General features: G+C 38.4%; 1 protein-coding gene across 2 annotated transcripts in view; it reads right to left on the bottom strand.

The window, feature by feature from the left end:
• Window positions 1–165: 165 nt before the first annotated feature.
• Window positions 166–15,865, bottom strand: part of necab3 (N-terminal EF-hand calcium binding protein 3) — a 38,148-nt gene continuing 22,448 nt past the window's right edge. Inside the window, exons 7-13 of one of the 2 annotated variants that reach the window (XM_075461512.1) lie at window positions 14,133–14,254; window positions 12,480–12,559; window positions 10,566–10,619; window positions 5,065–5,177; window positions 4,509–4,586; window positions 3,892–3,983; window positions 166–1,210 (exon numbers count right to left, since the gene is read on the bottom strand). In XM_075461512.1, the coding sequence (XP_075317627.1) occupies window positions 1,182–1,210; window positions 3,892–3,983; window positions 4,509–4,586; window positions 5,065–5,177; window positions 10,566–10,619; window positions 12,480–12,559; window positions 14,133–14,254 (568 nt within the window). In that variant the 3' untranslated portion in view covers window positions 166–1,181. The remainder of the gene's footprint in view (window positions 1,211–3,891; window positions 3,984–4,508; window positions 4,587–5,064; window positions 5,178–10,565; window positions 10,620–12,479; window positions 12,560–14,132; window positions 14,255–15,865) is intronic. The other variant, XM_075461513.1, reaches the window with a different exon arrangement.

Raw genomic sequence — 15,865 nt, forward strand, 5'->3', positions numbered from 1 at the left:
ACTCGTTGCACTAACTAGAAGCTTCCAAATGGTAGGAAAATGTCCAGCTGGCCGTTTCACTCCAATAGAAAATGAAAAAAGGATATATCCAAACATAACTCTTTTTTGACAGAAAAAAAAAAAAAGATTTTTAAATGTGAAAAACAAACACTTTCTTTCTTCTTTAATAATTTTATTGAAGTTGCTTTTCAGTCATTGCGAGGTGTAGATTACCAAATTAAAACACAACAGAAATATGAATATACAGTTTGTGAGTTCTATATGTACAGATGGAATAAACTCCAACATGATCAAAACAAATGCATTATACATATCATTTTATCTTTTCAACTTTGTGATACAATGAAATCAACCTGTAAGTGTTAATTCTCTGACAAATGCGTGATTTTAAAGATATTTTTACATTTGAGACTGAGAAGGTGTCTCACACTGACAATCAAGGTAATTTAACTAATAACTGACCACTTAGCTCTAGCAATATATATGTCCTAGAAGAAGGAGCCTTTTTGGCATTCTGTGCACATGACAGTAGGAAGGCTAAATAAATTAAAGAAAAACAATGCGATAATATCATACAGCATGTACAGCAGGGAAGTGTCCACATCAGCATGCAGGATGCAGCAACCCTCCACCTCCTCATCCTCTCTGCTTTTTCATCGTACTTAATGGTATTCAACAGTAAACAACTCATTATAAACACAAAACATTACCAGATATATATTCCATTCCAAACTGGTTTGCTTTAATAGCCTATACTAGTGTGTTTTTGGTTGTTTCTGTTTGGCTTAATATCAGACAAACACAAGAGAAAGGCAGCCAAAACACAACTGAGAGACAAGGGTTAAGAAATTCATAAAATTGCTTTTGCATTGCAAAGAGTCAGTTACTTTTGAGTCTACAGATAGGCTATAGGATGCAACTATGCCAACTATGACTTTGATATAAGCGGCACAACAATGAGCAGTCGAAGACTGGAACATAAGAGGATGCAGCTGGAGATTGCTGGATGAAGCTATCGTCTCCTGTTGCTTTTAAACACGTGGATGCCTCTTGAATTCTTTCATGTGTGTTTATGTGTGAGTGAGTGTAGGCGTGTTAGAGTGCATGTAGGTAGGTGGGTTGATGAACCAGTGTGTCTTTGTCCGTGTGACAGTGTAGGCAGTGGATGTGACATTCTGGATTCACTCTTTAGTCATAAGCCACCAGGAAGCTAAATTAAAAACACATAGAAAGAGAAAGAAAGTTAGGTGGCATCTCCAGAGTAAATTTGTAAATAAATATGCAAGTTATTCACATCATCGGGGAGGGAGGCGATTAAAGCACTTTCACAGAGTGTAGGGTCAACATTTTGTTGTCATTTTCGTTTATTAGCAGAGTTGGACAGACTTGACAAACTTAACCAGTAAAAAGATATGTGCTGACTTTCAGAAGAACAGAGAATATCTGAAAGCAGGTTCCTGAACCAGCAGAGTGCTGTGTTTTATCTATTCCTCTATGACTGACTCTACTACTCCGGAGTCTACTCTGTCCTGTTCCTCTAATAATAAAAAATAGTAACTCATCGAAGTACAGCACACAAGTAGATAAAGCATTCCCAGATGCAAAAACCTTCAGTGACAGAAAACAGCTTTTTTACAGCTAAGCCTGCACAAAATATTAAGATGAGAAACACAAAATAAAATCCAGCCAGGGTGAAAAAAATACGAGTTTTCAGGATTTCATCCTTCTTGTCACTTTGATGTACTCAGACATGGTCTCTATCTACCTAAATAGCAACTTCTTAAAAAACGTTTTTTAGACGTTAAAAGTTTTGTTTTATATCATACTTGACTAACTGAGTTTTTGTACTTGTCCTTGTTTCCGGTTTTCCAACACCCAGAACTGGATTTTTTTTTCATCATTGCACTTCATCCCTGCTTTCTTAAACCAGCCATATCTGATTCCTGTTGAGCACTGGAAGGGACAGATTCATTTGTTTAGTTTTAATTTCTGAAACAGTCAGCGTGCATACATTCGAATCACAGATGTGGAAGTAAACCACGTACGGTAACCTAGCAACGGGCACAGCCGATGCGGCCCACACAGCTAAATAACCATCTGTAACGTACACAAAACGGCAGAAATGGTAATTAACACTTTTGATTCTCTGACGTACAAGTAGTGCAGCGCTGCCTGCAACAAATAAATAAAATGTCAGGAAGAGAGCCATGATAGTGGCCTGAGCTCCAGTCGCTGTGAATCATGTTACTCTGCCATGTGTTGTGGAGCCAGTGACGTGAGTGCAGATTATGTGCGCGTCAAGCAGAAATCACTTTTCTCCCTCGTTAATTTTTTTCCCCCCACATCTTTGTGCTTATGAATGCCTGTTTGTTTTGTGTTTGTCTTTACACTTTTCTGAAGCTCTCATTTATGATTCAGCTCTATGTGAAAACAGCCTCGAATATTTGAAGAGAGAATATATTCTTGGATGTTTATTCATTCAGAAGCATCTCATATTTGCATGTGTACAGTAAATGCTGGTTTTGGAAACACCATCTCCCTTTGGACTCAAGAACCAAAGTGAAGGTAATTACGGTCAGGATCACAATAAATAACAAATAACACAATAAATAATATCTAAAAAAAAAAAATCCTGTGATTTTTTTCAGCCATGGCTGTTAAATATTGAGAGTTCTATTTCTGTACACTGACTACAATCAGGGTGTGTTAGTTTCAAATAAAGGCTCTTTTGTTTTGCGGCTCATCAATGGATTGTGCCATTGCAAAGCGCTTTCCTTCACTCCCCTGCAACTTCTACCGATGCACCATTGAGGCCATTCTGAGGATTAGCATCACGGTATGGAAAGCTAACTGCACACAAGCAGACGGTAACTGGCTGCTGAGAGGGATGAAATCAGCACAGCACATTACAGAAACCGCCCCTCCACCCCTGCAGACATCTACCGGTAATGGACCATCAGAAGGGTCAGCAATACAACCAATAATGCGGCCGCGTCATCGTCTTTTTATTTATTATATTAGTATATATATGTTATTGGTGTAGTTACAGCTTTTACATGGCACTGAATGGAGAGACATTCAGAACCAAGAATTTCATTGCACTGATAACTTGCTTATTACTGCATATAATAATAATAAAACTTTTGGCCTTTTATAATGGGCTCCCGGTCTCTAAGTCTCACTGCAAAGATTCTTATAATGCTCTACTAAATGCAAAAAAATGACTAAAGTAATGTCAAATTTCCTGTTTGTGAAGGAAAATGTTAAGCGCATCCATGACTTGTATATTATCTGCAAAAAAACAGACGGACAGTTCGGCTGCGCTATTAGACAAGCTGACCGATAATGAGGACATTTCAAAGCCATGCAGTATGATATGGATACTTGCTGCAATATCCATTTTCAGCTCTGATGTCTACACAGGCTTGTTTAGTTTTCTAAAGAAATTCTTCAAAAGAGGGACAGCTGTACACACAGTAGGAGAAGCAAGCCTCAGTTTGCACAGTGGTCAATGACTCCGCGAGCGTCACAAAAATGACTGATCCTAGAAGCAATGACCAAATTAGAAGAAAACGAAGCAAGACTTGCTAGCTTCCTCTCAGCACGCTAGAGTTTGGGTCTAATGCCAGTCACTCTGAGGAGACCTTTCAAGCTAAAACTGGACTATGAGTCAGAGATTGCACACCAATTACTAGATATGATTTATCATGATGTCCATAGTAGAATAACACTGTGATCCGAAGGTTTGGCCTTATTTCATATCTGTTGATATCATCTCAAGCAAGGTTTTCGGGTTCAGGTTCTGTAAAAAAAAAGTCATTCAAAATATTCTATGTACACTTATATCAATATATGTCTGTGAGTGCTCTTGCAGAAAACAAAGATACAAACCTGGGAGCAACATTGTAGAAACTTCCTCAGTATCCTCCAACATGTCAATGATGCAGCGTTGGAAATCTTTGCTGCCGTTAGACTGAAGATAGCTGCAGAGACAGCAACAAAAATAAAGGTAAAGACAAATCTTTGAAAAAAAATATTTAAAAAAAAGCATCACCGTTTAGAAAATAACTTTAGATTTCAATGGCTTTTTTTTTAGCCTGAAAGCAATCATAGCATATATAGAGTATGTTTTGCACAGTGCATGCAAATAAAGTTGTTAAATGCGCAATGATCCGGTTACTTTTTTAAGAGATTTTTTTAAGTCTATCAAACTGAAAATCATTTTTAATTTATCACATTTTTCTCAAAGCACAGCTTATCAATATAGTCAATGACTATATGTATGAATTGCATCTAAAGAAAAATTTCAATTTTTGTGTGTTTGCATGTGTGATAGTGGCATGTGTGTTTGAGTGTTTGTGTGTGTGTGAGCAGAGAGATTGGCCATCTGCTCATCTTCACTGGTGGGGAACATTTCCATCAAGAAGTTAAGGGTGCCAAATAGTCTGCCAATATCTAATGCATAACACACACACACACACACACACACAAAATCACACTGTACTGACCTCATCCAGGAGATGCGGTCTTGCCAGAACTCATACATTATGTAACATGACTTTCCCGTAAGCTTCTGAACAGACACACTGACAGCAAGACCAAGAAAAAGAGAAGAGTGGAGCAAGACGAAGAGGAAGAGGAAGAAATAACAGTGAAAGTGAGTTCAATGAAAAAAGTCTTCATCTTTAGAGAGATAATAGTCATAGTTAGGCAAGGGGGGAGGGAAGACAGCAACAGAGCACTGAAAAATGCAATGACCTGTTTTAAAAAAGTAAAAGATTTAACGCTTTGCAAACTCAGTCAATAGTTATATCATAAAACACATTTTTATCAAGCTGGTCACATCTTGTCAAACCTAATCAGAGCTGATACAACATCCCAGCATAACCGATAAGACTATATTACAATGCAAGTATTTTTCTGTTCTTTTTTGTCCGTTTTGGCACAGCTGACTATCTAACCTCCTGATTCAGCATTGCTCAATGCTTGAAAAGCTGCCGCGGCAGCAGAACTGGACACAATCTTTATAAGATGTATTGCTTGCTCTGGAAACAAGCCACTCACTGCAGGTTGTCAGAGTGGGCTGAGGTGGCATCGATGTAGCTGTTCAGAACTTTCCGGAAGTTATCCAGATCGCCATCAATCACCGACATCTGCCTCTGAACCAGCAGGATGTTCTGTGGGCACCAAGACAAGCGACAGAAGGGGAGATGAGATGACAGCTGAATTTTTCAATGCAAGGCTTCTAAATCCATCTTTGTGAGGACTGACTGAGTTAGACTGGTGATGAGGACAGTAGAGGAACATGAGGATATTTTGCCTGATCTCACTTTCTGAAATATGTTTAAGTTACTATTTAAGTCAGGGAGAAAGGTTGAGGTTAGGCATTAAGTGGAGATGGTTAGAATAGGGGCCAAAGGAAGGTGCTATAAGTGCCCTTGCAAAGATCAAAACCTGTGTGAGCGAAGGCCCCCAGAGATCCAGGCATGTGGGCAGATATCGTCAAGATACATCCTTTTGATATGTGGAATCATTGTTTCTGTGCATGTGTATCAATAATAACAGGTTATATAAAAATAAATAAATGTAAATTCTTATTGTTCTCACTTTAGTGGAACGCCTACTGCTTTGCTTGCCAATGTATAAACCTCAGCCTGAGAGAAAACACCTAAGAGCAATGTGGACTTGGGGAAATTTTGAACAACCAATTATCAACATCACAGCAAACTGGTATATTAGGATACTGGCATGAGAAATGCATATTCTAACCATGATATGGCAATGTCTATTTTGTGTCTTCCAGAGTAGTTTGTCATTTTCTATGTACAGCACTCACTACTGCCTCTCAAATGCGAACCTATAGAACAGTAAAGCCCCGTTTCCACTATGCAGTCCGGTACGGGTCGGTTCAGAACGGTTCGCTAGTGTTTCCACGACCACAAAAGCGTACCGGTCCCATGGTACACTCTCAGAAAATAAAGTACAGAATTGTACCTTTAGGGGTACAATGGATTGTCACTGGGGCAGTACCCTCAGAAGGTATAGTCATTGTACCCTTGTGATTTGTACCTTACAGAGACCAATCTTGTACTTCTGGTGGCAATTTTGTACCCTTATACTGAAGTAGCTTAAAGGTGGGGTAGGGGTTCTTTTTCTGGAGCATTTTTTTACATATTGCTTGAAATACTCTTCACACCCCCATTGCAACCAATTAATTAAAAGTTTTGACACAAAAATGAAAAGTTTTAGTGGCCTCTAGAACGAACAATCCAGGAAAAACACTATCCAATCATACTGAACGGACCGTTAACGATGATTGGATAACTGATGCGTCTATCAAACTGCAATCTGCTCCTCCCTCCCCCTCCTTCCCCCTGTGCGCGTACCCTGCTCCGTGAACGAATTACGCGTGCCCAGAAGCTTGGCAGGAAGCTAAACTAGAGCCAGCTTGGCTAGCACCTAGCATTATTAAACGTATAGTTAGCATATACTAAATACTGAATACTAAATACGGCAACGATCGATGCTTGCTGTCAGAACAGCGCTCGTGCACCTTCGTGCTCGTGAACAAGCATTGCGCGTTCATGTACTCTAGAGGCGTGGCTTCGGGGGGAAAGTCTGAAGAAAGAGGTTGGGACTTTTGACCTGTGTATTTTCAAAATGCAGCTTCGCTGGACTCAAAATCCAGGATCTCCTACCCTACCTTTAACACAGACTGTCTATTGTACCCCAGAATGTAGAAAAAAGGTACATATATGTACCTTTTACCACTTGAGTACATACATGTACCTTTTGGACCCTCAAAAAGCTACATATATGTACCTTTAGGCCCAATAATTAACCCTAGGGGGTACATTAGTATAGATTGTACCTCAGGGGACAAAAAAGGACTCGTACTGTACCCCTTTTTCTGAGAGTGTACCCGTTACCATTTTTGTAACCCTTCTGCTTGGGGTACCTAGCACACAGGAACGGTTCCCTTGGGGAGGAGTCTGGAGTGTTGAGGAGGTGCAGGTTCTGCTCTCTGTTGTTGGTGAGGAGGCTGTGCAGCGGGAGCTCGATGGCGCTGTGCGAAACAAAAAGTTTTCCAGCTGATTGCCGCAAAAATGGCAGAGAGTGGTTTCAACCGCACCGCGAGCCAGTGTCGCATTAAGCTGAAGAAGCTTCGGAGCGATCGACGTAGTGACGCTTCGGCACGCTCTCCGCCCACCCCCTGAGGATCCCCTTTGCACAGTGGGAACGCAAAGCTGACCCCAAAGCGACCAGACATATACCGAACCGATACGAAGTGACCCGAACCGTACTCACAGTGGAAACGAGGCTTTAGTCAGTGATTGTCATTTTCTCCAGAACCTTTTATTGAATTAAAAAAAAAAAGTCACTTTTTGTCTATTAACAATCATATCCCTGGAGACAAAACCTGCATATGAATGACGCCTTATGCATCGCATCTGTGAGGGAACTGTAAGTTCAACACTGACAAGAAAAAATACATCTTCTTGAAGGAATGACTGCGGACTTTGGATACAAAAAAGAGGTTAATTGAAAACTTCGGTTCAGTAGGCACCGCAGTGAGATTGTTCTCAGTCTGTGCAGCATTTTGATGGCAGGATCAAGTGCAGTCTTCCAAAGACAGAGTTACTTTGAAATAATTCTGCTGTGGTTACATCAGGCAGAGAAGTGAAAGATTTCAGAATTACACCTCAAAGGTTTCAGCGTATTGTTCAGTCTTGAGGGTTTGATGTCTGTAAAATCTTTGGTTTTAATGGTTGAAGAGATCTGACAAATAGAATAATAAATTTGACTGAGGCTCTACAGTTTGAGAACTAAATGAGAAATATACAAATAGAACCTTTTAGGGGTTGTTAAGGGGTGTCTTTAAGCTTTCTTCTTGACTGCTCTGAGGAGGAGTTGGCATAGAGAGTATAAGCAGGGGGACTGGAGCTGTGCGCCGTAGCCTCTGATTTTGGAGGTATTATCATTGAACAGTTTACATGCATCAAACAGGTTATGCTCAAGTTTATTTGTGTTATCAGCGTCACACAATGTGGCTTGTAATAAACGATCAAGTTCTCACACAGTGTAGCTGCCACTAGAAGGCATTTGGTATGCATTTGTGAAAAATGAGTCAGACTGTTGATCTCAGAAGTCGGACAACTCTGAGAACAGATAAAATACAAATTTCTGATGCCATGCTGGCTCCTTTGTAAGCCAGTCAAGTTCTCAAGCGCTCAGAGAAAGGTGAGCACAGCAAGATAAATGAAAAGAGGATTTTAAAATCTTAAATTGGGATCCGGCTTAGCAGGGATAGGTGGGCTATTTCTTAGGCACTGAAATTCAGAGACATGGGAAAATGGTAAAAATATCGTTTTAATGTTCCACTGAGTTAACTTTTGTCAAGGAGAAATTCGTGATGGGTTTGCTCCAGTGGACAGATATGCAAACTTTAGTTAAAACCAAATTATTTAGAGGACAAAGAGCCTTCTATCCAACACTGAATCTTCATCTTTTCATGTATTTGCTATTCTAAAATATTTCTTCACGACTGTTTACTAATACTAATTATTACTTTGATCAAAGTTTAATCCAAATGGCTCTTGTCATTTCTTACTTGTGACTGAAAATGTAACTGTCGTGAACATCATGGATTACTTGTTGTATTGTGGTCATTGGGTCTTATGTGTGATATTTGTGAAAATGTTGCCGTTATATAATTTGACATTAAAAGTTTCTATGTATTTATCCAATTGTGTATATTTGTGTATGTAAGGGTTAAGTTTTTATGTAAGCACATGTCATGTGCATTAACTAGGGCGAATTCATGTTGACATCAAAATTCCACCATTACTTTAATCAATGTCAATTTCACGATACACATGCAGTTGCCCTCTATGACCACTAGATGTCCCATATTCGTCAAACTTCAATAGATGCCGCTTTGGCCTGTGTAAACAAATTCCACACCGTGACGCATTTTTGGAGAGAAAAGTGTCTTTTGTTCACTCATACCCGAATGCAAAAATTTCTTTATCCTACGTTCATTGCCTAATTTATAGAACATTTTAGGCCTGAAAACATGGAGAAAGTGCTTCTTTTCTGACTGTTGATATACACAAAATATCCTGTATCCAACACGTTGACAAAATAAAGAATTCAAAATAATAATTTTTTTTTAAAGCTGGCTGTATTCTGTGTTCAGACTTCTTTTGTGGAAATTCATGCAAATTCACACATTCGTAGCACCAAACTTGGGAATTCACATACAGTGCCGGTAAGAAATTTGGGGGTTGGTTTTTCCAAACTGTTTAAACTGGTATTCTAACTGTTCTAAAAACTTGTAAAAGGAAAAAAAATGTCACAATGTTAAAAAGGCATTTAAGGGAAGTTTTATTGTGACACATGATAGTTCATTCTTTTTACCCTATTGATCTGTGGTGTCTTGCCTTATATGTCCAATGCAACTATGTCACTGTTCTTTCCAGACATGGCCACTAATTGAATTGGCAGCTCCCCAAGTGGAAAAACATTCAACATAGCTGCCACTGTTACTCCTGGGATTGGGAGTAAATGAATATATATAATATATCATCTTATTCTAAAGGTTGTTGATCTCAAAGTGGATCTTTGTAAAGATTCTGTGGCTCATGGGTATGAACTTGGGTGTCCTGATGTTTGTACGTACCTCATATTTACGATGTGAATATGTGCTGTGTGATTTCACTGTTTAACAAAATATAAATAAACTCTATCTGAACATATGAAGCAATCTTTAAATGTTAAGTCATTTTCTGTAGAAACGTCATTTGCAGAATAGACCCGTTACTGTTCCTCTAAGATCGTCATGATTACCTAGCATCTAATCCTCATCCAAAACGTAGACCAAAAGGAGCATTGTTCCACATTTTTCATCAAAAGCAAAAGTCAATGTAACTTCATACAGTTTCACGTACAATAAATGGGAGCTGCTAAATACATTATCACGTCAATAGATTCTTATGATATTGTACAGCATAAATCTTTACTCAGACATCTAACATACCAAACAATTTCTCACTGCAAAACCACTTTTCCAAACCTGAATTAAAGTTTTCTCAGAGAATAGCGAAAATCCATTTGACGGTCTTCTCTTTTTTACTCTATAGAATTTTGTACAACAAAAACCTTGACCTCTTTCTGAATCGGTTCATACAGTTACACAACAAGCTCGTCACCATTTTAAATGTGTTTTCCGGCCAGTCTAAAAGTCAGCAGCAACTGAACCAGCTGTCCCACCCTAAGTGGGTGTAACCCAAGTACAGTCACATGTCTGATTACATCACCTGCATTCCCTTCAGAGACAATTTTAAACCTTTGGTGCTCAATATCTAGCACAACGGATTCAAAATAAATGATTCAAATCCAATTAGACAAGTATTAAATCCTTTTCTGAAAACTAAAATGCCTTTGGAAAAACATAGTGCGCTCTTATATAATGCACTCATGAAAGAGGAAGACAAAGAAGAGATCTTATTTTTTTACTTTTCTTTTCTCTAGGAGTATTCCAGGTGAAATCAGTGCTCACTTACAGACTTGTATGTGTTGGCTAGTGTGTCCTCCTTGAGCGGTTCCAACTTGGGACCCTGAAACAGGAATGAAGATCGGTTATGCTCGAAGATTGAGCATACATTGCTCCCACAGAAACCACTTGAAAAATGAGAAAGTGAAAAATAAATGTGTGCAGGATTTTTTCCAGCTGCAATATATCTGCATTCTCTGACTTATTCATTATAATCTTTGGCTCCTGACAGCATAAACATATTTATCTTTGATCTGCTGTGTTTGATCTGACTGGTTTTTGTGTGTAGTTTCTTTAGTTTTAATTTTCAGGAGCTACTGCACAAGAAAGCCTCCCAACAGGGAAATAAAGGGTAGATCCACTCAGCCAAAAAAAAGGCCATTGTGTTTCTCACAGTCATGCTTAAATGTTAGGACAAGGTAATGAGACATATAATAAGATACAGATGGAGATGAGGTTAACTCTTATCATGAAAAATGAGAAAAGTTTATGAGATATGTTGTACCATATCCTTTGGATGTCTTTAGACATCCACCTTAAAGGTGGAGAGAGCAACAAACAAGAGTGAGAGACGGACAGAGGGTGTATGTGATGGTGTCAGCACTGAGGTGAAAGGATGGATACTGTACTTAGAACACCTTGCAGGTTAAGAACTGCTTTGATATTGCACTCCGAGTCCCTCTGGGTTGACAAAACAGAGGACCAGAGAGAGAGAAATGCACTGAGAGGGACTGAAAGGAGGGGAGGAATGAGCATCAAAAGGTGGGAGTAACAAGAGTTAATAAAGGAAAAAGCAGACACATAGGGAAGAAAGAGCAGGAGAGCGTGAAACAGGCTTCTGGATGTGTGGTGGAAATGGGTCACAGGATGAGAGCTGGAGACGTGACTGTGCTTTGTGTTTTACAGATACACAGATGTCCAGATTTCCATTAGGAAAAGTAATATTTAAAAAAAAAAACAAGTTCATTCATTGTTCTTTTTGAACACATGCAGAGCCCATTGAAATGCAATATATATGTATATATATAAATATACATATAAAAATATAAAACATAACCGACACATTATTAGACAAAAATGACTGAAAATACACATAAAGTCTATAAACTGACTGTTTTCCTTAGTCCAACTGTGTACCTACATGTCATTATTCTAAACATTTGAATGAAATCGGCTCCAAAAACTCCAGTTTTAAGTCCACTACCAACTCCCAAAAGTTAATAGATTCAAATATTTGTATTCATAAGAGAGTTAGGCTTTTATTTAATCTATGGGTGATCAACAAGACTTATGAATTCATGAATAATTGAAGTAATATTTGTTCCAAGACACTTTTCAAAAGAAGACTACAAAATGGTACACAGCTAAAAAAGATAGACGAGCACTGGAAAGATATGTGTGCAGTGATGATGTGGATAATAGACTCATCCTCAAGACTCGTCCTCAAAGTTCACAAAAAAATCAATTCCTTTTACAACAGGCGCGCATAGCTGAACTGATTTTTTTTTTTATCCAGATTTAGTTTTCATGTATGCTGCATGATATGACTGCTGAGAGCCAGTTGCTCTATTTTCTAATGCAACACTATAAATAGCTGTTAGATTAGCTTTAAAGATAAATCACGTGTATTTCACTGTCTTTAGTCCCTCCCTTGTGGACTGTGTATGTTTACCAGATTATAATAGAAAAGAATAATTTGTAATTCTCCTTGTTTTTCTGAGTTGTTTTCAGTCTTTTCTGGGAGTGTGTTGAGGTTAGTTCATCACCAAGCTGGCATGCAATCATAAAAAAAAGAAGAAACTTAGAAACAAAGCAAAGAAACTGAAGTTTATTGGGGAAAGCCTGAAGTAACTGAGGTAGCCAGATTATATAGTAATGGACACTATCAGAAATGCGTTTTCCACAAAAATAAAGAAAGACACACCTGACACTCCAGTTTATCCAAAAGTTGTTGCAGCCTGTTGACCTGAGAGCACCAGTTCTCCCCATCCTCCATGCTGACATCTGAAGGCATTGCAATATGAATAACCAGAGAGACTTAAAATGAATACATAATTCCATCACACGCTGAAATTGTAACCAAACACTGTATTCATACTGTAGAATATATTTTTTCGTATATGTTTATAGATACATATATACTATTTGGGGAGATCTATTGAAGTTGATACACAAAACAATTGAAATACTCTAAATACTCTAATAACTAAGGTTACTAACTAAAAAGTAATTAGCCCCATTCTCTAATATCAGGTTAGAGAACGTTTGGAAGCAACGAGAGCCTCAAAATGTTTCTTGAAGGTGTAAAAAGCCTCTTGCACTTGCCTGCTTGCAGTTTCTGCAAGTCTCTTTGCTAGTGGTTCCAGTCCTTAAAAATTAGTAGTTTTAGGTTTTTATTTTCTGTGCGAGCAGAAATGAGCTCTGTGTCAGGACTCATCATTGGCTAACTTATAACATCTAATCTTAAAATTTTCAGTCATTATTTTGTACTGTTAGATGTTATCTTATTGTATGTATCTGTCTGAAAGAGCCAAGACCTAATTTAGGTGTATGGAACAATGCACAAACAAAGGGACTAGATTTAAAATCATTAAATGAGTGCACATAATTAGGTCTCTTGTATATCTTATGTCTAAAGATATATCTAATTCTGAGCCGCACTATGTATAGTTTGGAGCTGGAGAAACAGTAGAGAGTTTATCTCTGTTCCAGCCTTTGATTGATGTAGGAGACCTCATTCAATCACATCCATGAAGATGATATCCATCATATGACAACGGCTGGGACATAGCCGGCAGTGTAGAACTTTAAAGGAGGAGAAAATTAAGTGGGAAAGAGACACCTCATAGTAAGTGCTGTTAATGATGACAATCAGGTTCAGACTGATATTCTGTATGTAAAAATGTTTGTTTTTCTTTTGTGAGCCAGTCCTTATTGCAGGCTCATTGTGAACGAAACATAAATCAGGTTTAACAGAAAGTAAGTTAATCTAGAAAACGTTGAGATGATCTTTGAAAGTAAAAATAAACACTTTAGGGAAAGCTTACTGCCAGCTGTATTTATGCACAATACAGCGATAAGAATAATACATGCAAACACCAATAAACACATTTTGGCAATGAGTAATAGTTAATTGTAGATGATGCTTGAAACACAAATCTAATGGTTCATGTTCTTAAAGCACACAAACGGAAATGTTAAAGAAAAAATATTCCATTATTCCCCAAAAAAAAAAGAAAAAAAGAAAGAAATGTGAACATACAAATGAGGACGGTGTTCAGGGTCACATATGTTCTAATGTAAGGCCAATGACCTGAAAATGATTCATTGTTCTGGACCATTTTCCATGCGAATTTAGTACATATTTGTGACATAAGGAACCCATGGGTACTCACAGTGGAAAAAGTACTTGTTTTCATCTATCAAAGTCATTCTATAACCACTCTTTTATGCTGCACTACAGCCTGAGAAAAGACAGAGTAAATTTGGCTGAAAATGACTTTACTAAAGATGATGAAAAGATTTAAAAAAGAAAACACCTTTTACCAGTTAAAATGATAAAGTATGTTCCTCTTACCCGTGGTCAGAGTTCCAGAGCAGGGATCTGATGAGGATATGCACTGGTTGTTATGAACCCTGCGCCCACACCGCCTGCCATTTCTCTGCACTGCTGTGAGCTCTGGTGCCTTTACCTCCCTCCTGCCACGACAGCGGTGGAGACCCAGGGAGACAAACATCAGAGAAAAAGACAGCAGCTGTCAGACGAGTGTGGAAGGAAGAAAGCAAAGTGAAGATATGGCAGAAAGAGTTAGTCACAAGGGAAAGAAGAAGAGGACACAGAATGAAGCTAAGGAGGGAAATGAGAGGATTGGGAAAAAAGGTACAACAGCAATATCCAGAATATTCAAGTATCCAGAATAGATGTGAAAACATTTAGAGAAAAGCAGGACAGACGCCAGTCCTTTTTACCCCACAGGTCGAGATTTAAAGAGGGTTAACCCTTGCACTTCCACACACAAATGATCACATAGACATAGTGCTCTGTCATGGCTGTGAAAGTGTGTTGTGCAGCTGCACTAAATGTGTCAAGAGCAGGATGTCAAGCACTGTGCAGTTATGAGGGGGCTACACCCACACCTGAGAACAAATGTGAGTGAATACTTCATTTTGCCAGAGAGTGCCAGTCTCTCCCTTCTTTGTTGTGTCAGTGCACGCTATTATGTGTGTTAATGTGTGTGCTGCATCATGCTGACAGCACAGAGGGAGCGTATTGCTAGGAGGTTCTCATGCTGAGAACAGCCTGGAGTCCAAAGGCCACTGCAACAGCCCTAAATCCGCTGCAGTGGAGCAAATCAGAGAATTAAAGTTCTGCTTAGCTTCATTTTTTCTTAAATTCTGCCACTCCCAAAGCTCACACCATTACTTTGTCTGTCCAAAATCTATATCTGTATAAAAGCTTATGTCATTTGTGGCCAAAAAGTACCTCAGTCTCCATTACAGGCACATTCAGGCTCTGTTCACTTCTTGTATTCATTTTTGCTTTCTTTTTCTCTATGAATCACATTCTTAATACGTTATTGTTATATTTTCTCCTGCTGCTCCCCCTCTGCCTTCAAAAGTATCTTCTCAATAATTCACCTTCGCTATAATCATTCTGTAGTTTCCAATAATACCAGCATGGCACCCAGAGAGAGATGAGAGCTCTGCTTAGCCCAGACAATTGCAGTGCAATGGGAATTTTAAGTTATAATTAAGTTATAATCTTGATCTGAGATAAAGATTTCAAGAAGTACTTCTACTTAAATGCCCATAATTGATTGTTTTCTTAAACATTTTTAAGATAAGATTTATTACATCAAAGAAATATGAGCCTGTGTTGAGATCTTTGATGACATATTCCAATAGTACAATTACAGAAAAGGTTTAAAACATGAAAAAAAAAAAAAATCCTTTGTCCCATAACCTGGGTATGGGTGCTCCCAGGTGCTTGGGGCATCCAGGGTCCCTTCCTCCAAGAATACTAGGCACCAGGTGAACCTGACTTTATATATCAGAAATTCACTGTTTTTAATCCATTTGTTTTCATTTACATTTAATGGAAGTATTAAAGTCCTCTGCAGAGGTTCTGAATTTCAAGCAGCTTGCCTATTTTTGAAGTAAGCAAGAGAAATGATAGAAAATTGTAGGTTTAAAGCGTGCTGGCGGGCATATCTTAAAAAAAAAGATATGTGAGGTAGAAATGATCTTTGGAATTTTATTAGTTCTAGAACAATGCCATTTGCACAGACAATATTTCAGAAAGGGTACCCT

Source organism: Odontesthes bonariensis, chromosome 3, assembly GCF_027942865.1.
Source record: "Odontesthes bonariensis isolate fOdoBon6 chromosome 3, fOdoBon6.hap1, whole genome shotgun sequence".
Lineage (NCBI taxonomy): Eukaryota > Metazoa > Chordata > Actinopteri > Atheriniformes > Atherinopsidae > Odontesthes > Odontesthes bonariensis.